General features: G+C 42.6%; 2 protein-coding genes across 3 annotated transcripts in view; both read left to right on the top strand.

The window, feature by feature from the left end:
* Nucleotides 1-14,659, top strand: part of crebbpb (CREB binding protein b) — a 37,778-nt gene extending 23,119 nt beyond the window's left edge. Inside the window, exons 6-31 of one of the 2 annotated variants that reach the window (XM_053337811.1) lie at nucleotides 57-308; nucleotides 489-582; nucleotides 986-1,123; nucleotides 1,241-1,358; nucleotides 1,532-1,703; nucleotides 1,878-1,940; nucleotides 2,272-2,393; nucleotides 3,380-3,568; nucleotides 3,736-4,116; nucleotides 4,366-4,539; nucleotides 4,822-5,002; nucleotides 5,119-5,237; nucleotides 5,353-5,592; nucleotides 5,801-5,889; nucleotides 7,024-7,104; nucleotides 7,253-7,309; nucleotides 7,424-7,501; nucleotides 7,624-7,691; nucleotides 7,819-7,969; nucleotides 8,772-8,918; nucleotides 9,010-9,123; nucleotides 9,233-9,398; nucleotides 10,095-10,262; nucleotides 10,510-10,671; nucleotides 10,892-11,173; nucleotides 11,288-14,659. In XM_053337811.1, the coding sequence (XP_053193786.1) occupies nucleotides 57-308; nucleotides 489-582; nucleotides 986-1,123; nucleotides 1,241-1,358; nucleotides 1,532-1,703; nucleotides 1,878-1,940; nucleotides 2,272-2,393; nucleotides 3,380-3,568; nucleotides 3,736-4,116; nucleotides 4,366-4,539; nucleotides 4,822-5,002; nucleotides 5,119-5,237; nucleotides 5,353-5,592; nucleotides 5,801-5,889; nucleotides 7,024-7,104; nucleotides 7,253-7,309; nucleotides 7,424-7,501; nucleotides 7,624-7,691; nucleotides 7,819-7,969; nucleotides 8,772-8,918; nucleotides 9,010-9,123; nucleotides 9,233-9,398; nucleotides 10,095-10,262; nucleotides 10,510-10,671; nucleotides 10,892-11,173; nucleotides 11,288-13,633 (6,152 nt within the window). In that variant the 3' untranslated portion in view covers nucleotides 13,634-14,659. Of the gene's footprint in view, nucleotides 1-56; nucleotides 309-488; nucleotides 583-985; nucleotides 1,124-1,240; nucleotides 1,359-1,531; nucleotides 1,704-1,877; nucleotides 1,941-2,271; nucleotides 2,394-3,379; nucleotides 3,569-3,732; nucleotides 4,117-4,365; nucleotides 4,540-4,821; nucleotides 5,003-5,118; nucleotides 5,238-5,352; nucleotides 5,593-5,800; nucleotides 5,890-7,023; nucleotides 7,105-7,252; nucleotides 7,310-7,423; nucleotides 7,502-7,623; nucleotides 7,692-7,818; nucleotides 7,970-8,771; nucleotides 8,919-9,009; nucleotides 9,124-9,232; nucleotides 9,399-10,094; nucleotides 10,263-10,509; nucleotides 10,672-10,891; nucleotides 11,174-11,287 lie in introns of both variants that reach the window. The other variant, XM_053337810.1, reaches the window with a different exon arrangement.
* Nucleotides 14,660-15,388: 729 nt separating this feature from the next.
* trap1 (TNF receptor-associated protein 1) lies at nucleotides 15,389-25,426 on the top strand. Its single transcript, XM_053337890.1, has 18 exons — nucleotides 15,389-15,548; nucleotides 17,247-17,441; nucleotides 17,540-17,622; nucleotides 17,745-17,885; nucleotides 19,059-19,130; nucleotides 19,883-20,043; nucleotides 20,152-20,261; nucleotides 20,372-20,445; nucleotides 20,622-20,777; nucleotides 20,958-21,078; nucleotides 21,193-21,262; nucleotides 21,455-21,602; nucleotides 21,714-21,899; nucleotides 23,089-23,227; nucleotides 23,326-23,411; nucleotides 23,636-23,781; nucleotides 23,936-24,008; nucleotides 24,751-25,426. Exons 1-18 carry the CDS (start codon nucleotides 15,428-15,430, stop codon nucleotides 24,850-24,852), a joined length of 2,184 nt encoding a protein of 727 aa, XP_053193865.1. The 5' UTR covers nucleotides 15,389-15,427; the 3' UTR covers nucleotides 24,853-25,426.
* Nucleotides 25,427-25,446: the final 20 nt, after the last annotated feature.

Genomic DNA, 25,446 nt, shown 5'->3' with positions numbered 1-25,446 from the left:
CTTTATATAATTGTGCCGATACACTTATTATTTATTTCCTCCTCTTTTTCCTCCAGCTATGCTAAGTTCCCCGGGGGCTGGTCTGCAGAACGCCATCAACACAGTGGGGCCTGGCCAGCCCAGTGCCACAGCCATCAACAGTGCTGCCACACACATCGACCCCAGCTCCATGCAGAGGGCCTATGCTGCCCTGGGCCTACCCTATGGGAACCAGTCCCCTGCTCAGGTCCAGGGGCAGAGCCAGGGCCAGGGTCCTAATCAGCAAAACCCCCAGGGGCACCAGCAGCTGCGAAATATGAACCCACTCGGTATGGAGTAGAAAGGATTTTAATGGCATTTTAGGAGTTAATGAACATGTGATTTACTTTTATAAAAAGCTATAAAAAATTCTGGCAAACCCGTGAATGTAAATTAAACTTGACTGTAACCAGATACCTATTGGCCTACCTATTTATGTCTCATTTAATAATCTAATGAATGTTTATCAGGCACTAATCAGATGAACCAGATGCCAGGGGGTATGGGTTCTTCAGACCAGGCTGGCATGCACTCCGACTCCTCTCTACCCTCCACACTCAACAAGTGAGTAATCTCATACTTTCAACAAAACAGGCCGTTACTGAAAGAGCTGCCACAGTTTATTTCATCTTTCTTACAACATTATCTTGATGATGTAGCTGCCATTTAATTCAAAGACTGGGAGCTGGTTTGGATAACCGGTCCTATGACTTCTAATTTGTTCCAGTCAACAAAATCACTATCATGTGCATCTTCTGTTGACAAATAACAATCCATGACTGTCCACTGTCCTTTCAATTTATTTTGAATATCATTTCAAATGTATCTTGGAGGACACATACTCATTCTGAGAAAAACCTGTGCAAATTATGTACCAATGCTTTAATTCATGAAATTCTTGGTTAGGGTGATTTATATGTTTTTTGGAACTTAAGTAAAAGAGTTTCCTTCTCACTCTGCTTTACAGTCAGTTGTTGCCAGATGGGTCAGTAGCAGGAGGCATGGGAAACCTGCCCACTGCCACCCCTCTCTCTGCTTCGGGGGTACGGAAGGCCTGGCACGAACACGTCACTCAGGACCTGCGCACCCACCTGGTGCACAAACTGTAAGTTGAACTATGAAACAGATGTAGTAGAATTTCTAAAATTCTGTCAGGTGTAAGTAGATAAGAATTTGATAGATTATGATTGAGTTTTATATTTTTTCTGCTCTCTTCCTTCAGCGTACAAGCCATATTCCCCACCCCAGACCCTGCAGCACTGAAGGACCGGCGAATGGAGAACCTGGTGGCATATGCACGCAAGGTTGAGGGTGACATGTATGAGTCAGCTAACAGCAGGGTAACTAACACAAATAGTTAACTTCTTTTATCACACCATTGCAACATGAGTGATGACGGCCTTCCTTAATGAGAGCTCTTTATTTTCAAGGCCTTTCTCTTGGAAAAAAAACCGATTCAGTATTCTTTTAAGATGTCTCATCTGTCGTTTGTTTCTTCTCATCCTCTCACTAGGACGAGTATTACCACTTCCTGGCAGAGAAGATCTACAAGATTCAGAAGGAACTGGAGGAGAAGAGGCGCTTACGGCTCCAGAAACAGCCCATGGTGGTCCCAACTGGGCCTCAGCAGCCTGGTATGGCTCAGCCCAACGCTATGGGCCCAGGACAGGCCGTCCGACCTCCCAGTTAGTAGCCAAACTCTCTTCTCTCTGGTTGACAGTTCTCAGTTGATATAAGTTAAAATATCTAACTGTCAGTGTTTTCAAAAATATTTCTGTAATTAACATTTACTAATAAGTTAAATATAAAATGAATTCTGTATGAATAAATGAATGTTGCTATATTTTGTCTTCTCTCAGATGGCCCTGTGACTATGCCTAACATGCCAAATCAGATAATGAACCGTATGCAGGTACCCCAAGGTATGTGTGCCCCCGTTTATTTATTAGTAATTGTTTTCCTGGGAAAAGCAATCCATATGTCCTCTTTTGGCCAATGTTTGTAGATATTAAGTTTACCAATGTATGGCCTTTAAATGTAGAAAGGGAAATGTTAAACATTTTAACAGTGAAGTGAGTTTTACTTTCCTTTGCTCACCTGAGTGTTTAGACAATTGATTAGATTTGTCGGAGCGCTGATGTTTAAGTGAGTTGGTTCAGTGCCTCTGCAGCCCAGAAGGACATGGAATATTAAATTACAACAGCTCCCCAGTATAATAAACAGGTATATAATTGTGTGTATCTGTTCCCACAGGAATCAATCAGTTTAACCCAATGGCAATGCAGAATGCGCAGATGTCTCAGGCACCCATGGGATCGCGTGCTCCCTCTCCCATGAACCATCCACAGCAGATGAACATGAGCTCCGTCCCAACGGTTGGTTCTTTCTCCTTTGTCTCCCTACTATTTTTTATTTTTTAGTCTGTCTTAGAGAGTTCCTCTCTTAAACTTTTCCTCATTGGAACCATTTTTCAGTTTTTCTCACCATGATAGTTTTGTACCTAGCCACTCGATTGATTGATTGATAGATAGATATTACAGTGTAATTTAAGTATAGTTTGCTCCTTTTTCTAAGTTATTCTTTGGCTCTTTCCATGACGTTTCCTCTCCTGATGGCTGTAAAAATGTCATACTGGTTTTGACTGCTTTTCATCTTTTAGCATCTCACCATTTTGACACTTGTACAAAATAAATATGAAGTGTTCTGCCTATACTTGACACATGTCCTGATCTGTTTATGTGTTGGCTGCCTGGTTGCCAAAGAGTAATCTTTAATGAAACCATGGCAGATCCTAACCCTGTGTCTAGACAGCAAGCGTAGTGTAAGCAGCATGTCGGTGTCGGCACAGCACTAACAGCAGCGAGTGCTCTGTCTGTGTGTCTACACTGGAGGCGTTAAGGTGCAGTGTTGAGTGCAGGTCACCCACGTGTTGGAAGTGCTCAGAACCCAATACACATGACTGCAGTGATGTGTGTAAAATGGAGGAAAATAGACCTGAAGCATAAATGAAGGGTCGCATTTAAGCCTGCATGGAGCTGGTACAGACGGCTGCATAGATTAAAATGCAAGTGTATGTGTTGGGTGTGACATGCACATGAAAAAAGAATCTGAAACGCTGGCTGTCTAGACACAGGCTAAGGCCTGGCTTAGGGCCTAATGTTTCTCTCTGGCTTCAGATCGCTTTGCCATGTTTTGATTCAGTACTGTTAATTGCATTACAAGCCCTTTAGTAGACTATTGTAGTGGTAGCATGGATGTATACTGCATTCTGTTTACATACAGATTATTTTACTTGGCATGCACTCAATACTAGGTGCTTACTCCCATAATATTTTGTCTTTTTTCATTCTCTTTTTCCCAGATGGTCATGTCCCCTTCAAGGATGCCTCAGACTCAAGCAATGATGGGTAGTCACGCAAATAACATGGTATCTCAGCCAACCAACCAAGGCCAGTTCCTGCCACAGGGCCAGTTCCCTGCAGCCGCAGGTGGAACAATGAATGTGAATGTAGGCATGGGCCAGCCCATAACACAGTCTGCTGTCACCCAGGTGAGGAGATTTATGCTGTGCTGAAAAAGATGCTTATTTTGTATGCTTTCTGCATTTTTGGTCCACCTTGAATTTCTTTAATTGAACAGGGTCTTTTGAGCATGTGCGCTTTTATGTGAAGAGTGAACATTGGTATGCTAACTGTGCATCCCTCTTTGTTCCAGCAGCCACAGAAATCTAACCTCCCTCTGAATGCTCTGGGCTCCATTGGCTCACAGTTGCCCTGTGGCCCTGCAGCCCAGCCCACTATGGTTGCCACCCCTCCACCCAATGCCTCTGCCAGCCTGCAGCCTCAGCAGCAGCAGCAACTGCAGCAGCATCATGCTCCCGCGCAGGCCCAGGTGCAGCCGCGGCCCTCCACCCCCAACTCCACGGGCGGGCCTTCCTCCACCCCAACCCACATACCCAGTAGCCTCCCTGGTCCCCCTTCAGCCATGAGCACCCCACCTGACCCTTCCCAGCCACTCACGCCCTTGCAACCTCAGCCTGAACCCCCCAGCCAGATGCAGCAGCCTACATCAGTGCAGGCACAACACCCGAGCACACCGGTGAGATACCACTCAAGTCAAAAGTGACTTGGGCTTTGTTGCTGCTTATGCCTTTGCTTGCTTCTGTTCAATCACCTGAGGCATCTGACTGATCTTTTGACCAAACTATTTTCCACAGGAATATAAAAGGGAAAATATGTTTCACAGAGGAACATCACAGAATCAATGTTACATTTGCTTTTGCTGTCTGTATGACCTTACACATTATCAGCATTGTGTTAAACAAAATGTCCGTCTTCTCTCTTTAAGTTGTCCCAGGCCGCAGCCAGTATAGATAACAGGGTGCCCACACCAGGCTCTGTGGCTGAGCTGAACTCTCAGCAGGCCCTGCCTGACATGAACAGCGCTGAAGTCAAACCTGAAGTAAAAGAAGATGACGATGACAGCAACTCTGGGAAGAAGCAGATGAACATAAAAATTGAGGTATGCACATGATTTTACTAAGCAATTATCAGCAGGTATGAAAGGCATTGTTGACTTCTGTCAAGTGTAGATAAGACCAGAAACCATTTCCTGTGTAATCCACTGCTTACTATTCCAAATTCATCCACCACAACCTACAAGTTCTGCTCACATTTCATGGCTGTAAATGTAAATTTGACTAGTGATTCAATCTCTGCTTCCAAGAAAATGTACTAAATACGTAATAGTTTACCTGACTCATAACTGTAGACTACTTGGTTAATCGTGGTTCTTTTCACGTAGCCGGATGATGAAACCAAACCCCCATTGGTGAAGAAGGAGGAGCCAGACGCAGCAGAGCCAAAGCAGGAACCAATGGAAACTGAGGAGAAGAAGCCGGAGATGAAGGCAGAATCCAAAGAAGAGGAGGAAAGTGGAGCCAACGGCACATCAACCACTTCCACCACTCAGAATCGCAAAAAAAGTGAGAACACAGATTTCATTTGTATATATTAAGCATGCAACGACCTATTGTGATATTTTGGCTGGATGCTTTCATACTAATGTTGATTTCTTGACACACTATCATTGTCTGTTTAGTTTTCAAGCCAGAAGAACTGAGACAAGCCCTAATGCCAACACTCGAAGCCCTCTACAGGCAAGACCCAGAGTCACTGCCCTTCAGACAACCTGTAGACCCCATGCTACTGGGCATCCCTGTGAGTGTCCAAAATTAGAGGAACACACACCTTTGTTCCAGTATTACATGATACAGAGAAGCACTGTTGAGCATCCATTGTTCATTCCTGCAAATCTCTCTCTCTTGTTATACAGGACTACTTTGACATAGTGAAGAATCCCATTGACTTATCAACCATCAAGCGCAAGCTGGACACGGGTCAGTACCAGGAGCCGTGGCAGTATGTGGACGATATCTGGCTCATGTTCAACAATGCCTGGCTATACAACCGCAAGACATCTCGTGTTTACAAGTACTGCACCAAACTGGCAGAAGTGTTTGAGGCAGAGATTGATCCCGTCATGCAGGGCCTGGGCTACTGCTGCGGCAGGAAGGTGAGACGATACAGAACGGAAATACACGGACACTGTTCTTGAACAACACTGAAGCACATACAAGACTGTTTTTTTTAAGCCACTTTTTTGTTTCTACATTTATTTTCTCAGTTCACATTTATTTCCACCTGCACATTGTTGTTAACTGGAGTGCAACCTGCTTGAAACGGTTAAATGGATCATTAATGTTTCTTTGGTGTTTCCACAGTTTGAATTTTCACCACAGACACTGTGTTGCTATGGCAAACAGTTGTGTACCATCTCCCGTGATGGCACCTACTACAGCTACCAGAACAGGTAAACCTGCATGCTGACTCTGTTGAGGGATAGGTGGGCAGGTGAAGAAGTGGTTGTGAGTGTGGTGTTTAGCTGCACCCTCACAGATAAAACATGGTATTAAATACAACTGCACATTCAGCCGTATCTCTCCACAAAACTGTAAGGACGACATTTACATGAGCTTTCCTTAATAGGGGTTGTGGCCAAACAGAAAGTGCATGAGCAAGCCTTGTGTTGTCTTCACATCTATTGTACCCTACAACCAGCACCAATGTTCCCCCTGCTGGCCAGAATCTGCTACTGCAACTTCAGTGTAATTCTAATGCAACGCTATTCAATTATTGCATATATTCACTAGATATGCTGTGAGGCCTACCAGGTTACAATACAACGCTCTGATTGAAAAGTTCAGTGATTTATAAGTATTCAATGGATTCCTCATTATGCCAAAGAAGTAGTCAGGTAGATAAAATGTAAAAATGTGAATATCAAAGTGCAGTGCTTCATTGTTTGGTTTCTGACCAAATTTATGATCTAAATGCTTGAAGTATATTAACACTGAATCTCTCTTGGACTCAGTAACATTTATTGGTTTTCTTAAAACGGACACACTTGTATTTCCATTACCACTCATTCTGTCTCCCCTGGCATGATCATATCATTCTTTCACCATAATGCATGTTGCTAATGTTATAAATGATTGTAGTGAATCAGTTTTTTATGTCTTCGTATTACAGCATGCAGGTACATGGTTTTGTGTACTTTGGTTCCTTTTGTCAAACATTATTTTGATGTTGACCCTCGTAGTTTATGTGTCATTAACAAAGCCTTTTAGCACGTCCCCCCCCCCCCCCCACACTTATGTTTCAGTTTGAATGAGAGTGGTTGGATCATGATCATTTCAGTTGTGACTAATCTGTACCTCTGCCTGTGTATGTATGTGTATGTGTATGTGTGTTTGTGTGTTTGTGTGTGTGTGTGTGTGTGTGTGTGTGTGTGTGTCCTACCGTCTTTTCGCTGCCCATGCTCCGTCCTCGGTTGTTTCCATGTTCTCCGTTCACTCTGCATTCTGCCACCTGTGCGTCGGTTTGCCTGTGCTGCTACTGTGTGTGCTGGCTGCAGTTCACCCAAATATGGCCTTATTGCCGACAGGTATCACTTCTGTGAGAAGTGCTTCAATGAGATCCAGGGCAACAGTGTGACCCTGGGGGACGACCCGGCACAGCCGCAGACGTAAGTTACCAGGCCCGGGTGGCTGAACACTACCTGGTGGTCTTCTTTCGAGATTCTCAGGCTGTTGTCTCACAGGACTTCATTCTATGAAAAGCAGTTTTGGTCACATGGTTAATCTGTTTGTCCCCTTGTACTCTTTTCCATGCAGCATGATATCAAAAGAACAGTTTGAAAAGAAGAAAAATGACATGTTGGACCCTGAACCGTGAGTACTGTCTGGGCAGTAGCTTGATTGTGATGTTATTTACATGATGACTGTGATGCTTCCTAACTCATTTTGAAGGAAAAGCATGTAACAGGCTAATGTTTGTCCCTACAGTTTTATTGAATGTAAGGACTGTGGGCGGAAGATGCATCAGATCTGTGTGCTGCACTACGATGTCATTTGGCCATCAGGGTAAGTCTTGCCATGGCAGTTTATCACTGCACATTTCATTACATTTTTGAGTTCACTAAGTCACAGGAGTTCCTATTTGCTTGAATTACTGTATTTTGAGAGATTGATGTTCTGTGTTCCAGCTTTATCTGTGATAACTGTCTCAAGAAGTCTGGCAAAACAAGAAAGGAGAACAAGTTTTCAGCCAAAAGTAAGTTACGTGTAACAGTAAAACAAAAATAAACATTATTTTTAATATCATTGTCTTCTTTTTAATCAGGTAAAAGTCTCAATGTTAAATATTTGTATTAATCTTGAATGTGTTTGTGTTTATAAAGGGTTGCAGTCTACACGGTTGGGGACTTACATTGAGGACAGAGTGAATAAGTACTTGAAAAGGCAGAACCACCCAGAGGCTGGTGAGGTGTTTGTACGAGTGGTGGCCAGTTCTGACAAAACTGTGGAGATTAAGCCTGGCATGAAGTCTAGGTAAGGTTCTCATGTGCTGTTACAGAGTTTGAGTCTTGATTGAAAACGACATTTGATCAATCTGGAATACTATAATAATAATAATAATAATAATAATAATAATAAACTTTGGGCTAACGTCATTATCCCAAAGGGGAATCTGTTTGTGGTGTGGGCAGAAAAACCAACATGTACCATAAAATGCATTTTACAATTTAAACATTTATTGCTGCTGGTCTTTATTGTGTGGCTTCTCCCACATTTTATCTTTAAAACAAATAAGGGATTGTTTGTTCTTCAAGAAAATGTGTCTCATTGATTGTGCATTTGTTGTTTGTGCATTTGATGTGGATGCAAACTCAAAATCACAGATCAAGAAGATGTTTGAACTCAAATTAGCAGTATGAACTGCAAAAGCATCAGTACACATATTGACACTTGTAATTGATGGATTTGAACATGTTAAATAATGACTTGCTCCAGATGCATTTCCATTGTGATGACCCTTCCACAGCTTGAGGATTGCAAATACACCAAATATGTATTTTGTGGTTTTCTGGCTCAACTTTTGCTCTAAAAATACATATCAGCTACAGTACAGTTGTCCATATATCATAAACGTAACCTCCATGTAAATAAACATGTGTGACATTTAAAAGACCTGATCATGGAAATGACCCATGAGTCCGGAGCCCAAAATAGTTTTATCACTCGCTCTCTACAGAAATGAGGTGATTGTTCAAGTTACGTTCTCTGCAAAAACAACTGCAAACAAAAAAGCCCCAAAACTCAACCTTCACCTATGCCTTTTCTATTTCTACAGATTTGTGGACCCAGGCGAGATGCAGGAGAGCTTCCCTTACAGAACCAAAGCACTTTTTGCATTTGAGGAAATAGACGGAGTGGATGTTTGTTTCTTCGGCATGCATGTCCAGGAGTACGGCTCAGAGTGCGCCTTTCCAAATACCAGGTAAAGCAAAGATTAAATAGTGATACATTCTGTCGTGTGATTTTTGTGTATAAATGGCTGTTATATTAAAATCTCTGTGTTTGTCTTGTAGACGGGTTTACATATCATACCTCGACAGTATTCACTTCTTCAAACCACGTGGGCTAAGGACTGCAGTGTACCATGAGATCTTAATAGGCTACCTGGAGTATGTGAGGAAACTGGGGTAGGTGACAAGTAGCTTTTCACGTTGTAGTATTTGACATTGTTTTATTCAATCCTATATGGATCATTCTTGCTAATGCTATGTGGCTAATAACTTTTGTCCCGCCCAGGTATGTTATGGGTCACATCTGGGCCTGCCCACCCAGTGAAGGAGATGACTACATTTTCCACTGCCACCCTCCTGACCAGAAGATCCCCAAACCCAAGAGGCTCCAAGAGTGGTACAGGAAGATGCTGGACAAGGCTTTCGCTGAGAGGATCATACACGACTACAAGGTCAGCAAATGATCATTCACATCCCAGTGGGATGTTGTCTCTCTAAACACATCCTCAGCTAATTAGCATCACTGTCAGATGCCATACCTATTTTGCTGAATTTATGTGATTTATTTTTAGAATAAAAATGATGAGTCCTGGTTTTCTACAGCAGGCAGATATGAAAATTTCACAGTTAATCAAATTATTTTGGTATGGTATTATTAGCTATTCACTGTTATTAACTTTTTATTTTTGTTTTGTTAGAAGATTCTCACAGTTGTTCCTGAATGTTAAATGAGGTTTGGTACTGGTAATACACAGACATCTGAAACCTTATGAGATAAACAGGATTTTTTTTATCTTGGAAGTTTAAACCCAGTCCAATCCAAGTGCGCAACATACGAGTGACTCCCCCATGTGTTTGATATGGGTTATTGCGAATATTCTTGCAACCAAAACTACATTTCCAGCCATTTTTAGACAACGCATAGTTAAAAAATGTAGGCTAATCTTTACAGTATTCCCAAACAAGCCATTTTGGTTTTTTTCTTAGTTTTTAAATTTGATTTCAGCTGAAAACTGATCTCACGTTTAAATTTGTCAGTAAAAAGCTGTTGTAAGTCACATATTCAACTCAGGTCAACTTGCAGACATTCTGTTGAGGAGTTACCAAACTATCTTGCCTGATGGGAGTATTGTGTTGTCTGTGTTCAGGACATTTTTAAGCAAGCAACAGAAGACAGGCTGACCAGTGCGAACGAGCTGCCATACTTTGAGGGTGACTTTTGGCCAAATGTACTGGAGGAGAGCATCAAAGAGTTGGAGCAGGAGGAGGAGGAGAGGAAGAAGGAGGAGAACACGGCCTCCTCTGAGACGACAGAGGTGAGTTGGATGGAGGTGGATTGAGTGTTTTGAAATGGGTTTTAATAAAGGAGAGCTCTTTTTGTGCCAAAACCAACAGCCTGGTGCTAAGGCCTCTGTCTCATTTTATCATCCTCAAGTCCTCATTATATAAAAGCTTTCAGCAGCCACTCAGGCATTGTGTAACCACTCAGCTTAATTGCATAACCTCATCTTGCTTGTTGTGCAATCTCTGCCTCTCTAAACGTCCATGTCCATCTATTTCCAGGGAGCCCAGGCTGACAGCAAGAATGCCAAAAAGAAGAACAACAAGAAAACCAACAAAAACAAGAGCAGCGTCAGCCGAGCCAACAAGAAAAAGCCTGGGATGCCGAATGTAGCCAACGATCTGTCCCAGAAGCTCTACGCCACGATGGAGAAGCATAAGGAGGTGGGAAACTCTACAAATTATAAAACAAATTTTTGTACTCCTCATAATTAAGACACACCACATGGCAACTATGTAGTTTCTGCTTAGAGAGCAGTGCACATCTGCATATCCCATGTAAGAATTGCCTCCAACATGGGATGGACTGAGAGTGGGGAATTGGTTTTTGTGACTGTCTTTTAATCTAACGGAGAATATCTCTCCTCCTTATTTCTGTTACCAGGTATTTTTTGTTATCCACCTTCATTCCGGGCCAGTCGTAAACACCCTGCCACCCATCATGGACCCCGACCCTATGTTGACATGTGACCTGATGGATGGCCGTGATGCCTTTCTGACTTTGGCCAGGGACAAGCACTGGGAGTTCAGCTCGCTGAGAAGATGTAAATGGAGCACAATGTGCATGTTGGTAGAGCTGCACAACCAAGGCCAGGACCGATTTGTGTACACTTGCAATGAGTGCAAACACCATGTGGAGACTCGCTGGCACTGCACTGTGTGTGAGGTAAGGAATAGTGGTACTTTAGACAAAAAGGAGTGGAATTTCTGTGTGTTTCAATCTACAATAAAATTTAAATCCCAACATAACCGTAATGTGGTTTTCTTTACCTATCAACAGGACTACGACCTCTGCATTAACTGCTACAACATTAAGGGCCATGAGCACCAGATGGTGAAGTGGGGCTTGGGTATAGACGATGACAGCAATGGCCAGAGTGGAGAAGCCTCCAAGAGCCCTCAGGAGAGCCGACGTCTCAGCATCCAGCGCTGCATCCAGTCCCTGGTCCATGCCTGCCAATGCCGCAATGCCAACTGCTCTCTGCCGTCATGCCAGAAGATGAAGAGGGTGGTCCAACACACCAAGGGCTGCAAACGCAAGACAAATGGTGGCTGCCCTGTGTGCAAGCAACTAATCGCTTTATGTTGTTATCATGCTAAGCACTGTCAGGAGAACAAGTGTCCTGTTCCCTTCTGTCTCAACATCAAGCACAAACTCCGTCAGCAGCAGCTGCAGCACAGGCTCCAGCAGGCTCAAATGATGCGCCGCAGAATGGCCACCATGGCTGGAAGGGGTATGCCCATGCCATCTCCACCTACCTCAGCTGCCCCTGACACCCCCAACTCTGTGCAGCAGCCTAATACACCACAAACCCCGCAGCCCATGCCCAACCAGCCCCAGCAGCAGCAGCAGCAGCAGCAACAGCAACAGCAACAGCAGCAGCCACCCAACCCAGCAAATATTGCCCAAGGTTTCCCCAACAATGGCCGCAGCAGCCAGCCTCCGACACCATCCTCACAAGGCAAACCAGGGCCTCAGTCATCCCCTCTCCATCAGCAGCAGTCACCTCTGCCTAACATGCAACACCCACAGCAGCAGCCTCAGCCACCACCACAGCAGCAGACTCAGCCGCCACCGCTAAACGCCCTGAAAGTGGCCAGAGAGATTGAGATGGTCGTCAAGGCAAAGCAGCAACAACAGCAGCAGCAGCAGCAGAATTATGCCATGAACGGGATGCCCATGGGCCACCAACGAATGATGGGGTCCGTGCCAGGCCAGATGCGGATAATGCAGGGGCCACGGGGACCCCAGGTGATGCAGGCTATGCAGCAGGGCCAGTGGGGTCCAGGGATGCAGAATCCCATGCAGAATCCCCAGAGTCATCAACCCCAAGTCCCTCCTCAACAAAACCCCATGGCTCCTCAGCAGGTTCAGGGAACCCCCATGTCCCAGCAGGCCCAGCTCATGCAGAGACCCATGATGCCCCAGCAACAGGGTCTCTCAATGCCTGGGGTCATGCCCCCCCAGGGGCCCTCACAGCCGGGCATGACACCACAGCAGCAAAACATGCCTCGGGGGATTCCTGGTAATATTGCTCCGAGTGCCCTGCAGGAGTTACTGCGCACCCTCAAATCTCCCAGCTCCCCACAGCAGCAGCAGCAGGTCCTCAACATCCTTAAGTCTAACCCCCACCTCATGGCCGCCTTCATTAAACAGAGGACAGCCAAATACCAGGCCAACCAGCCACAGCAACAGCAGCAGGGCCAGCAGCAGCAGAACCCTCAGGCTATGCTGAGTTCCCAGGCAGGAATGCAGGCCATGGCAGCGATGGCAAATCAGGTGCAGAGGCCAGGGATGCCACCTCAGCAGCAGCCTCCACAGCAGGCAGGGCCCCAGGGCATGGCACCCATGGGCCCCCAAGGTCAGATGATGAATGCTGCTCAAAACGGCAATCCCCAGCTGTACCGCAGACAACAACAGCTGCTCAGGATGCAGCAGATGCAGCAGCAGCAGCAGGCACAGCAACAACAAGGAGGCATGCCTCAGGGCCACGGTCAGTTCCCCCAGCAGCAGCCGGGGCCAGCTAGCTACTCCCAGCTCCGTATGCAGCAGCAAATGGCTATGCAAGGAGGTGGGGGGCCCATGGGCCAGCTCCCTCCAAATCCACAAATGGGCCAACCTGGAATGGGCATGGATGGGGCCCAGAACCTTCTCCAACAGCGCATGCTTCAGCAACAGCAGCAGCAGATGTTGAAGCAGCAGATGGGCTCTCCAGCACAGGCTAACTCGATGAGTCCACAACCCCACATGCTTCAAGGCCAAGTGCAGGGAGGAGCTCACCTACCTGGCCAAACAATGGCAAACACCCTGGGAAACCAAGTACGCTCCCCAGCCCCAGTGCAATCGCCCCGTCCGCCCTCGCAGCAGCCCCCGCATTCCAGTCCCTCCCCGCGGATACAGCCGCAACCCTCACCCCAGCACGGCGCCCTCCACTCCAGCTCCCCCCACCCCAGCCTTGGAGGACCGATGTCAGGCCCCATGGACCAGGGACACATGGGAACACCGGAGCAGAGTGCCATGCTCCCGCAGCTTAACACACCAACCCGAGGGGGGTTAAGTAATGACATGGGTATGGTCGGTGACACCACGGGAGACACGCTGGAGAAATTTGTTGAAGGATTGTAGCATTTCGTGACAGAAGAAAAAGGCCTTGTTCTGTTTTCAGCTGAGACATTTTTGTACTTGCTGATGTAAAAAAAAAAAAAAAAGCTAAAAGAAATGCAAACAAATGAGTCATATGAGGCCTACGGACTGTGAACTTTCCTTAAACCAACGGACTGCTTTTTCTTCCAACACAGAGTGATTTAATAATTGCTGTTGAAAAGAAGACAACAAAGACACAAAGAATATATTTTTGGTTCAGACCAGCCTTGCAAGATTTTGCTCTGGTCTTTGTGTTGTTTAAATTTGTTTTTCATTTGTTATGCTCTGGTATTGACTTTTTTAACAAAACTTCTCAAAACAAAAAATATTTCATTTTATTATTCTTTTTATTTTTATTTTGTACCTTTGCAAATTAATATCGTATTTGTGTTCAGCAGACTGTAAAATTATTTGTCTGGGAGTTTTTTGCCAGGTTTCACCTCTCGCTCAGTTTCTCTGTTCCTGGCTAATTTATTCTAAAATGCCATTTTTCAAAAGGACTGCCTTTGGGAAAGCCTTAAATTTCTTTCCTGTTTGCAGAATCTATGGGAGATTAACATATTTGTATAGATCTAGGAACTTCTGCACACACCCAAACACAACATGAAGGTTTAAGAGAAAACCTGCATCGAAGCTTGTTAATGTTCACAGGTGCCGGAATGTTCTTTTTACTGGCCTGGACCCAGTATTTGTCTTGCAGATGTTTAAATAATTGCTTTGTCTCTCCTTCAGTCTAAAGAAATTCTCATCAAGTCCTAAACCTCTTTTGCCTGTGGTGGGAAATGAACTGGTTTGACTGCTGATTTGTGTTCAGAGAGTTTTGTGCATCATTTTCTCTCTTGCATTAAACTTGAACTGATGATGAACTATTCTCTAATGTAAATCATGCAGCTAGACAGTACTGTAAATATGCAGAAAATAAGAATGAAATCACTGTACAAACTGGTTCAAATGGCTCATTTCGTACTTATATACCATATTGTTAAATAAACCTGTGTGCCACAGACTCTGCCTCTCACTTCTGTTTGGATGAAACTACTTTGATTATTGGTTAATCCACCAATCATTTTCTCAATTAATCAGCAGGTCTTTTAAACACTACAAAGTTGCCCATCACAATTTACAAGAGCCCACAATGCCTCTACTTTTTATTTATGTTTTAATCTAACCAAGTGTCCAAAACTAAGAGATTATGTTTATTATTAGGCAATGCGAGCTAAATCAGCTAAATCTCACATTTGGGAACCATCAAATGTTTGATATTTTACCTGAAAACTTAATCCAAATATAATTATCAGAGTAGTTTTAAATGCTTTAATTGTTTGCAGGATTTAATTATCATTTTAGCTACTGTCGACATCAACACGACAAACTTATTTACAGCATTTAAATAAGTATACATATATTAACTAAAATTGTAGGGCTTTTAAAATGACCACTGTTTGACCTTGAAGGGCAAATTAGGAACAAATTAATCCATGTCAAATAATAAAAGTGACTAGTTAATGATTCAAATGAAGGATAAATGTAGTACATACACGACTTTTGTCCTTTTTACGCGTCAACAAAAGGAAGCACTTAGATACTTCTTTTTATTCTTTTTTCTTTTTTCTACATGGGATGCATCGTAGTAAGTGTGATAATTCAAATTCTCATCAGGCAGTGGGATGGACGCCGCGGTTACGTCATTACGCTCGGGTCCTTCTTGCAGCGCATGTAACTCACCGACGACCGGAGCTCTCCTCTCGTACGTACTTGTCCCCTTCGTCTCTCATCATGTCCCGGTGCCTCGCGCTGGCTCGGTTCGCCCTCGGTGTCTCTCAGAGGAGCAACTCACGGCTGATCACCTGTGCACGCGGGCTGAGCAGCCGGGCTGTCTCGCGCTCCTTCACTGGAGGTAAGCTGTATATGTAGGTGTGTGTTAGCCTAGCCGAATAGCTGACAGCTGCAAGATAGCTACTAAGTTATTATTACATCAGACTAAAACCACAGTGTCATTTATAGATTGAACTGATTTAATTGAACATTTGTGTTTGACAGCAGAAACATCTCGTATGCATTACTCATTATGAAAAAAAATAATGCATAACCTTGGATTGCTGCTGCTATTTTACCACAGTTCAAGAGGTCTTACTAACAGGGAGTTTGACTTGACCCCCAAACATGGGTGACGTCAATACGTAGGTTAATGTAGAGACACTGAATGAAGTTTTTCCTCACTCTAATCATTCCTCCTGTTCATACTGGCTAATAAAAGATCCCTAATCAAATGTGTTTTCAGTGTAAGTGACCAACATCTAGAGTGGGTACACACTGCAATTTTGTGCAAAACTGGATTTAAAAGTATCTGAAGCTTAAATGAGACTTCAGCAGTCTGAGATAGTCATATCAAATAGACTTACAGTATATTTAGTATCAAATTCTCTCTCTTTGTGTTTCCTGTGACAGTTTTTCCTTGTTCAGCTGTGTAAAAGTATAGCAACAAAAAGAGGGACTTTGCCACTAAAAGGCCTTGATTTGGCTAATTTGGATGACTGGCACTTCATCACTACTCTTTTTTTTTTTTTTTTTTTTTGCGACCTCTGCTGTCAGGTTGTTAAATGCTGACTGCAGTAGGTGCCTTTTCCTCAGTGAATATCCTTAATATCACTGCCTTATTTATTCCTTACATATTTATTTCTAAACCAAAATAGTTTATTTTTATCATGATTTTACTTTACTTGGTCATTCATTGTGCAATTTATTGTAGAATGTTTTTTTTTAATGTTTTATTACGTATTTATGTTTTGAATGTCTATTTTACTTGCCCAAACTTTGTGTGAGTCAGTATGCACATCTGTCCTAATCTGTTGTCTCTGGCACAGCTTGCTACACCTGTCAGTTGGTGTGTGTATGGTTTTGTTTAGTATAAGGTCTGAGTAGATTGTAAAAACTGAATTGCCCTCTGGGATGAATAAAGTAATCTGAAGCTGAATATAAACTGAAATACATTTTTGCACAGAAGGAGGCTTGTGGATGTCCTCCATCACTTTCACTCTGTAAGTGAATTATGAAGTGATCTTCTAATCGTCAGTATGAACAGGAGCAATCATTACAGCAAGAAAAAGCTGTCAATGTTCATTTGGGCACATGACTGTTGTTTTATGACAGACATGGACAATTGTGATTACATCTGGTATTGGTGTGTGTTCACAAACTCTCAATTTACTATAAATTCCCTCCATATTTTTATGGTTGGAAGCTCCTTGTTGATAATTTAATGTAATAATTGCCATTTTAGGATTACACACAAATTAAATTATTTAAATATAGACTTAAATTTAGTTGAGAAAATAAAGATTTAAAAGCTGATATTAAAGGTTACTGCTACACTTAACTGTGATTAAGAGTGAGTCAATTGATAAATGTCAATTTTTTCACTCCATAAAGAACTTTTTTACTCCTCTATTGACTTTTAACAACACACCTGAGTGTGATTCTCAGAACTTTGTGCCCTGGTTAGTAATCCCTCTTTAAGACATCCAATAAGACACAACATTGACTGCTTCAGCTTACTTGTGAGGTAGCTCCTCCAGCTAAATCCACTTGTCATCAGACTTGCAGGTTGGACAGCAGCAGAGGTGGAGCAGCCGGCCCAGAGTGTGGAGCTCTCAGTGCTCCTACCTCGGCATCAGCCAGCAGTCGTACTACAGCACCCAGGAGGCCGAGAAAGAGCCAGAGAAAGAGCCAGAGAAAGAGCCTGAGGAGGAACCTTTGCACACAATCATCAGCGATACCGAGTCTGTACAAGGTGCTGAAACAGCTGCACACATAACCAATAACCATAAGTAATTATTGGTTGTGAGATGTAAAATGATTTTAATGTTGTCCTGCCTCTGATCTTTACAGGTAGCTTCTCCAAACATGAATTTCAGGCTGAGACTAAAAAGTTGTTGGACATTGTCGCCAGATCCCTGTACTCGGAGAAAGAGGTTTGTGTGTGAAAGAGAGAAAGCATTAACAATTTTTAAAAACGTATAATGTTTCAGCATATATATATATATAACTATATATCTAACTATAACTGCTCTTCTTCTCTCTCTCATCCCACCAGGTGTTCATTAGGGAGCTGATCTCCAACGGTAGTGACGCACTGGAAAAACTGCGTCACAAACTGATGACAGCAGATGGGGAAACGGCTCCTATGGAGATCCACCTGCAGACTGACGCTGCCAAGGGCACCTTCACCATCCAGGTACACCTACTTCTGTGGAGGATGTGCAGCCTGTGTGAATTTAAGTTGATTTAGTATTGCTTTTCTAGGTCTACCTTGAATTTTGGTGAAACGTATTACCTCGAGTATCTAACCCTAACCCTTTGTGGATCATTTGGTGGAATTTATGTACATTTAAATGTAAGTTCAGGGTACTTTCAGGTGCTGTCAACCGTGACTCGTGACTCGTCACTCACATTTCTTTAGAGCTTGTGCTTGTGTGACAATTCACGACAAGATAGAGCTTCAGCAATAAGTCAATTAAAAAGAAGTCAATCTAAAGAAAATTAATCTTCAACTGTTTTGATTAATTGTTTCAGTCATTTTTCCAACAAAAGTGCCAAAATTTAGTCTTTGGTTCCAAATTCTCAGATATGGTGATGTCAGTAAATTGAATATCTTAGGGTTTGGGGCTGTCAGCCAGACAAAACAAGTATCTAGAAGACAACACTGTGCTCTGAGAAATTGTGAATGCCACTTTTTCACTATCTTTTAGCATTTCATGAAATAGACGATTTACAGATAATTATTATTTTTTTAAAGGTAATTGCAGCTCTAATCCTTTTACAAGGGCGACCACAATGAACTGTATCCACCACATCACTACTGCATCTTTATCAACCAGGACAACTACAAATGTAAACGGAGAATGCTTGTTGGACTGTGTTTACACCCTCATTTTGGGAGAGAAGGCATGTAATGGGAACTGCAGTTAAAGGGTAGAAACCAAAAGGCGAATTGTATGGACAAATAATGAAAAGATGAAACAAGATTATAAAGAAATGAAAGTTCACAATGCAAACAAAAAACATCAAAACTATAATGAGATTGAAGCAGCTTAAATGTGAAAGAAAATCAGTAATGATATATATATATATATATATGATATGGTATATTTGGTCCTATTGTTGCTTTCTCAGTGAGTTAAATCCAAAATGTCCTGGTTTGTAAAACACAATAATAACATAAGGAAGAAGCAGGTTATTGGAAGTTCCATATTACTGGTTAGTAAGTTCCTGCAGTGAAAAAGGGCTCAGTAGGATTTGATTCCTGGCCTGTTTGTGAGTGTAACCGCCCCCTGGTGGATGAATATGTTACAACATGCTGGAATGACTTCTTGTTTGAGTGATTTAAGATTCTCTGTTCTCTTTACAGGATACAGGAGTCGGAATGAACAAAGACGAGCTGATTGCAAACCTGGGCACTATCGCCCGTTCTGGCTCAAAGGTAACCGTTGTTGTAGATCTTCCATTCGTGCCATTTGTGCTCTTCGTGCTGTTCTTGCACTTTTCCTTTCCTCTTTCTGTTATTTATTTTATGTCTGTCCTGCATGAGGGGTCAGTTTTTAGAGTGAGGGGTCGTGCATCTTGCTTGTTCAATGAGTAGACAGCTGTTTGCTGATTGGTTTCAATAAATGTGCCAATATTTTGACCATATAGCCTGATGCATCAGTTCAGATCTACAATGGTGGAAGACGTATTCAGATCCATTTAAAGGGTGATTACATACATTTTTTTCAGTTTTTATATTAGTCTTCTGTATGTGTTAAAATCCAAACAGTCAAGTACAGATGTTTTAACATAAAAATGCTATTTTCTCAAGCCCTTCTAAAAACTTTCACATGTGACCTGACGTAGCTTCCTGCATAATGACATTGCTACATATAAACTGATATAAACCCCCCTAATTTGCCTAGCCCGTAACCACGGAGATCCACTGAGCACTCACTGTCGCTGCTTCTCAAAGAGCTCTCCTCCTCACTGTCAGAAATGTAATGGAGTGGAAATATAGCGTAGCATCAAATGGAAATACTATAAGTACCTCAAATTTGAACTTAAGTACAGTTTCTGAGTAAATGTACTAAATTACTTTGCACCAATGCAGGTCTCTGAAGTTCACATCTGTGCACACTGTATATAAACAATGTAACCTGCTGATCACCTTTCAGTCATCATTATCATCTCCTCTACAAATTGCAGGCATTTTTGGATGCTCTGCAGAACCAGGCAGAGGCCAGCAGCACCATCATCGGTCAGTTTGGTGTTGGATTTTACTCGGCCTTCATGGTGGCTGATCGTGTGGACGTCTACTCCCAAATGGCTGAGCCCAGTGTCCCTGGATACAAGTGGTCCTCAGACGGGTGAGAGGGAGGAAGGAATGGAGATGAGAACAATGAAAGAAAGCATTTTATTTACACCAAGAGAGTGAAATGCGTATAACCAAATATTCTGTCATTGTCTCCTTTTAGCTCTGGGGCTTTTGAAATAGCTGAAGCCGGTGGCGTTCAACAGGGAACAAAGATCGTACTGCACCTCAAAGATGACTGCAAGGAGTTTTGCTCTGAGGACAGAGTTAAAGGTATAACTGCCAGAGCTTCCCCAGGCCGCTGAAGGGCTATGATGTCAAAACTAGAGCTAAACATCAGTCCATCTCTCCAAACGCTGACAAGCTGTTGTGTCTTTTTTCAGACGTCGTAACAAAATACAGCAACTTTGTCAGCTTCCCGATCTTCCTGAACGGACGGAGGCTCAACACTCTGCAGGTGAGCAGTTTTAATGCTTATATGCTCCCTGAATGAAGATTTAGAACAAAACTAAATGTTGGTCAAATATTTTTTGCATTTAGAATACATTTCATTTTCATTTCATTACATTTCATTTCAAGTTTAAGCTAATAAATTAAAAAAATGTAATAGTTATTTGACCTCTGTTTCATCAGGCCTTGTGGATGATGGAGCCTAAAGGGATCAGCGACTGGCAGCATGAGGAATTCTACCGATACATTGCTCAGGCCTACGACAAGCCCCGCTACACGCTGCACTACCGCGCAGACGCCCCGCTCAACATCAGAAGCATTTTCTACGTCCCTGACGCGGTGAGCAGCTCCCGACTGGCTGTTTTCTATTGTTCCTGTATGATGCAGTTTTGTAAGCACAGCCAGGACCAGCAACTTTTCGGGCCCAAAGCTAATTCTTAAACCCCTAAAGTAATGGCAACCTGTGTTAAAGATTGTTTTAAAGTCGAGTTTTACTAACATGAATTTATTTGCTAACAGAAACCGTCCATGTTTGACGTGAGCAGGGAGATGGGCTCCAGTGTGGCTTTGTACAGCAGGAAGGTTCTGATCCAGACAAAAGCCACTGACATCCTGCCCAAGTGGCTTCGCTTCCTCCGAGGTGTGGATCCTATCCATGTTTCAGAATCTCTCCTCTCTTTTTACACGCATAGGTTTAAGAAACACATGTTTTTATAATAAAACCAATCCTGACCTAAATGTCATGTGTGTGCAGGTGTGGTGGATAGTGAGGACATCCCCCTGAATCTGAGCAGAGAGCTGCTGCAGGAGAGCGCCCTCATCAGGTACAACATCAGACTTACAACTCCCTTTGCTCTTTGTTTGAAATGTATTCACTTGCATTTCACCACAATGTCTTACTCTTTTTTTTTAATCATTTAAAATCTATGTTTTTAGGAATGTTTGCTGTCTATATACTCATGAATTCACAAACAGTGAGACAGTTCCTGATTTTTTTACTCCACTTCTTGCCTCAGGAAGCTTCGTGACGTTTTGCAGCAGAGGGTGATCCGTTTCCTGCTGGACCAAAGCAAGAAGGACCCAGAGAAGTACGGCAAGTTCTTTGAGGAATATGGCCTCTTCATGCGAGAGGGTATCGTCACCACCCAGGAGCAGGACATCAAGGTGAATTAGCTTGTGGAAAAGTAAAAAAAATGCACAGTACTTTTCAGCATCTTTCCAAATATGTCCAATATTGAAAGCATCAGAAACACGGTGTATGTTGTCTCTGTGCAGGAGGATATTGCGAAGCTGCTGAGGTATGAGTCTTCAGCTCTGCCAGCGGGCCAGCAGACCAATCTCATGGAGTATTCCTCCCGCATGAAGGCCGGCACACGTAACATCTACTACCTGTGTGCCCCCAACCGCCATCTCGCAGAACACTCCCCCTACTACGAGGCCATGAAACAGAAAGACATGGAGGTAAGACGCTGACAGTGCTGTTAGTGATGATAATACCTGTAGAGACGTGTACTGAGAAATCAATAGGTTGCAGGCCAATGCAATAAAAGCTCTAATGTGACACTTCACAATGGCTAGCTCATCACATTATGCCCCAAATGTATGAAACATCAACGCTATACTAGACCATGTTCTATAAAACATGAATAACTTTGGATGCATTTATGATATTGTCTGAACTGTGAGATTATCAGCTTTCCAAAGCACCTTGATCGGCGCCTTTACAAACATCAGGGCTGATTCATAGTTTATGCAGGCACATGATACGGAAACTGGAGCTTGACAGGCTTCACTCGAGTCACCACACTCGAGTCTCAGGCTAACTGTGGCGTTATTCAACAAAACAATTTTTTTTTCATTGGGCATTTTTCTTTTCTTTTTGTTAAATATGGTATGCTCACACAAAGTTAATGCATGATGGTGACTTTACATTGCACCAGAAAGAAACAGTAGGTTCCCCTGAATCACATGATTTATAACACTTGATACTCACTGAAGGAATAAGCTCAGAATTGGCAAAAATATAAAACTATGTCCAGGCACTTGTTTCTGGTCTGATTCAGTTCCTCTTGTTCTGTTCACTTAGTTCAGACAAAAGGAATAAAAAAACAAAGATAATCTGCTAAAGCAAACATGTTACTATGGTTACCAAAAATCTTGCATACAAATACTCATTGGTTATACATATCGATTCTTCAACAGGTCCTACAATCAGAAGATGGCTTTCATAGTAGTTTAGCCTCTTATTGTATATTCTATCAGACATCAAACCACACCAGAGTTTGGAAGAGTACAGAGACCCACACTTTCTTTGAAACTGAATTGCAGCTTTGACACCAGCATAAACAAGACAAACTAAAAGGGTGAATGCACCAAACATGTTGGATTTAGAACCAACCGTAATGTTATGTTTTATGGTTATACAAGTACAAAAAGGGACTTATTTAAATCTTGGTGTTATAAACAAGATCTAAAATGTTTTTGCTTACAGCCAAACTTTGAACCTCATTGTGTAGCTTTGTCCAGCTTTAAACATTGTACTTTATTCAGTGTAAGCATGCAATATTTTAATCCTTAAAACACATCATTGTGAGGCGTCAGGTCTGTTAGTAAGAAGCTAATAGAGACTGTGAAAATGGCTTGTGTGCAGGTCCTGTTCTGCTATGAGCAGTTTGATGAGCTGACCCTGCTCCACCTCAGAGAGTTTGACAAGAAGAAGCTGATCTCAGCTGAGACTGACATCGTGGTCGATCACTACAAGGAGGAGAAGTTCGAGGAGAGCAAACCTGGTCTGGTTCCTTCTCTTGTCTCCAGTTAGGATTACAGATGTGATGTTTCCTGCGACCCAAATCAGCTCTGACTCCTGCTTTCCTTTTCTCCTCTGCAGCCTCTGAACGTTTGACACAGGAGCAGGCGGACGACCTGATAGCCTGGATGAAAAATAGTCTGGGTACCCGAGTCACCAACATAAAGGTAAAGAATGAGTGGCTAGTATGATGGGTTTCATATTTTGGTTTTGTGTCAAGTGTAAAGATTTCAATCCAAGACCTCAAATGTTCATTTTCCTGTTAAGAAATCAAGTATTTGAATGTTAAGCAACTGATTTTTTTATGTCCCATGTCTTTAAGTTGTCAAATTAGTCTAATATTTCATCCTAAGAACACCATGCATAATACATTTTCTCCCTTGGCTCCCAGCTGACACCGCGGCTGGACACCCACCCAGCTATGATCACCGTGCTTGAAATGGGTGCTGCACGCCACTTCCTCCGCACCCAGCAGCTGGCCCGCAGCGCAGAGGAGAGGGCCCAGATCCTGCAGCCCACACTGGAGATCAACGCAGGGTGAGAGAGAAGTGTGTGTGTGTGTGTGTGTGTGTGTGTGTGTGTGTGTGTGTGTGTAGTGGGGTGGATTTTAATAGATGGAAGAAAAAAAGAGGTAATTGTTCTAAGTAATGTTCAGCTCTCACTGTCCTGCACTTTTTCTTTCATCTACTAGGCATGATCTGATCAAGAAGATGCAAGCATTGAAGGACACAAACGCTGAACTGGCTGGACTGCTGCTGGAACAGGTACTGTGGATTACATCTAGATATGAAAAACAGTTATTATTGCACTAACAACAAGATCTCCTGAGTTAGATTTATATAATGGTATGTGCTTAAGGATAAAGCTAGTTTGTGTCTGTCAACACATCCCATGAAAAGACCATTTTTCCATACTTTCTAAATCCATATTCAACTCCACTGATACTTAGACATACATCTTAAAAAGAGGTCCAAAATATGTGGTTTCTCTATTAGAAAGTCTCCAAAATGTCCCAAAATTGGAAGTTTTAGCTCTTGTTACTCAAACAGGGGGAAATAATGCATTTGCTGGGGACTATCTTTTTAGGGAATTGTTTTTCATAATTTAAGTAAAAAATATCAATGTAATCACAATCATAGATAAACAATAGGTGTTGGTCTGTCAGGTTAGCTGTTCTGGCAGCATGTCATCCACCCCGTTCACCAGGTATTATTGTAAAGCTGTAGCTAACAGGTATTTTCATTATTGTTTACTTTGATCACTATCTGAGTATTTTCTCAGTTAATTGATTGTTGGTCTATAAAATATCAGAAAATAGGGAAAAATGTGAATCAGTTTCCCAAAGCCCATGTTGACTTTTTTTGCTATCATAGAAGGCAAAGAAAACTGTAACATGTAAAATGCTAACCAGGTAAATAAGTAAACGTCATTATTGTCTTTGACATGATTTGATAATAGTTTTGAAGCCAACCGGTGCAGTTTTAAACATGTATCTATATTTTTCAGGTCTATGACAACGCCATGATCACAGCAGGCCTGAATGATGATCCCCGGCCGATGATTTCCCGCCTCAACGATCTGCTGGCAAAAGCCCTGGAGAAGCACTGAGAGCTGCGAGCAGACATGAACAGTGCAGACTGACAGTGGCCTGTTAGACTGAAGCATTTACAGCAGCTGAAGGGCTTAACAAAGCTTGAGAACTGCAGTTTCTGAAGAGCACTACAGGCCTTTGTTCATCTGGAGCCATTAAATTACATCTGTTTCCCCTTCTGGAGTATTTCATCCCCGCCGACGGAGAGCACAAAAAGGCTTTAAAACAAAAACATGGAGGGAAGATGAACTGTTAGCAGCCTCCTAGAGAGCTTTGCTATAAAGACTGAATGTCCTCACGCTTTGGTAATTATATTAGAAAGTCTATGTGCCATACACAGGTCTGTCTTGAAGTTTTTGGTTACACGTTTTCAACTTTCAGGCCACATCTTGAATAGTCTGGATGCAAATCAGCCACAAACAATGTAGAGATGAAGAGGTATGAAGTGAGAATAAGTCATTCAGTTACATTAAAACTTATGTCAGACACATGTAGAAGTAAAACAATCTGATTTCCTGAACTGCATTTGAAAATCCTGTTACGTCCTAACTGCTGAATTGAGCTGTTACCATTGTCTATTTTCTTTTTGTTTTTGTTTTGTTTTTTTAATC

Source organism: Scomber japonicus, chromosome 18 (assembly GCF_027409825.1).
Source record: "Scomber japonicus isolate fScoJap1 chromosome 18, fScoJap1.pri, whole genome shotgun sequence".
Classification (NCBI taxonomy): Eukaryota; Metazoa; Chordata; class Actinopteri; order Scombriformes; family Scombridae; genus Scomber; species Scomber japonicus.
The sequence above is the reverse complement of the archived record's forward strand: the minus strand, read 5'-3'. Positions and strand labels throughout refer to the sequence as shown.

What these genes read in the sequence shown, in the direction of transcription:
- trap1 (XM_053337890.1), top strand. Translation starts at nt 15,428, where the DNA reads ATGTCCCGGTGCCTCGCGCTGGCTCGGTTCGCCCTCGGTGTCTCTCAG. An exon ending in GTTCGAGGAGAGCAAACCTG is followed by an intron (nt 23,228 to 23,325) that starts GTCTGGTTCCTT and finishes TCTCCTCTGCAG; the next exon opens with CCTCTGAACGTTTGACACAG. An exon ending in CTGGACTGCTGCTGGAACAG is followed by an intron (nt 24,009 to 24,750) that starts GTACTGTGGATT and finishes TATATTTTTCAG; the next exon opens with GTCTATGACAACGCCATGAT.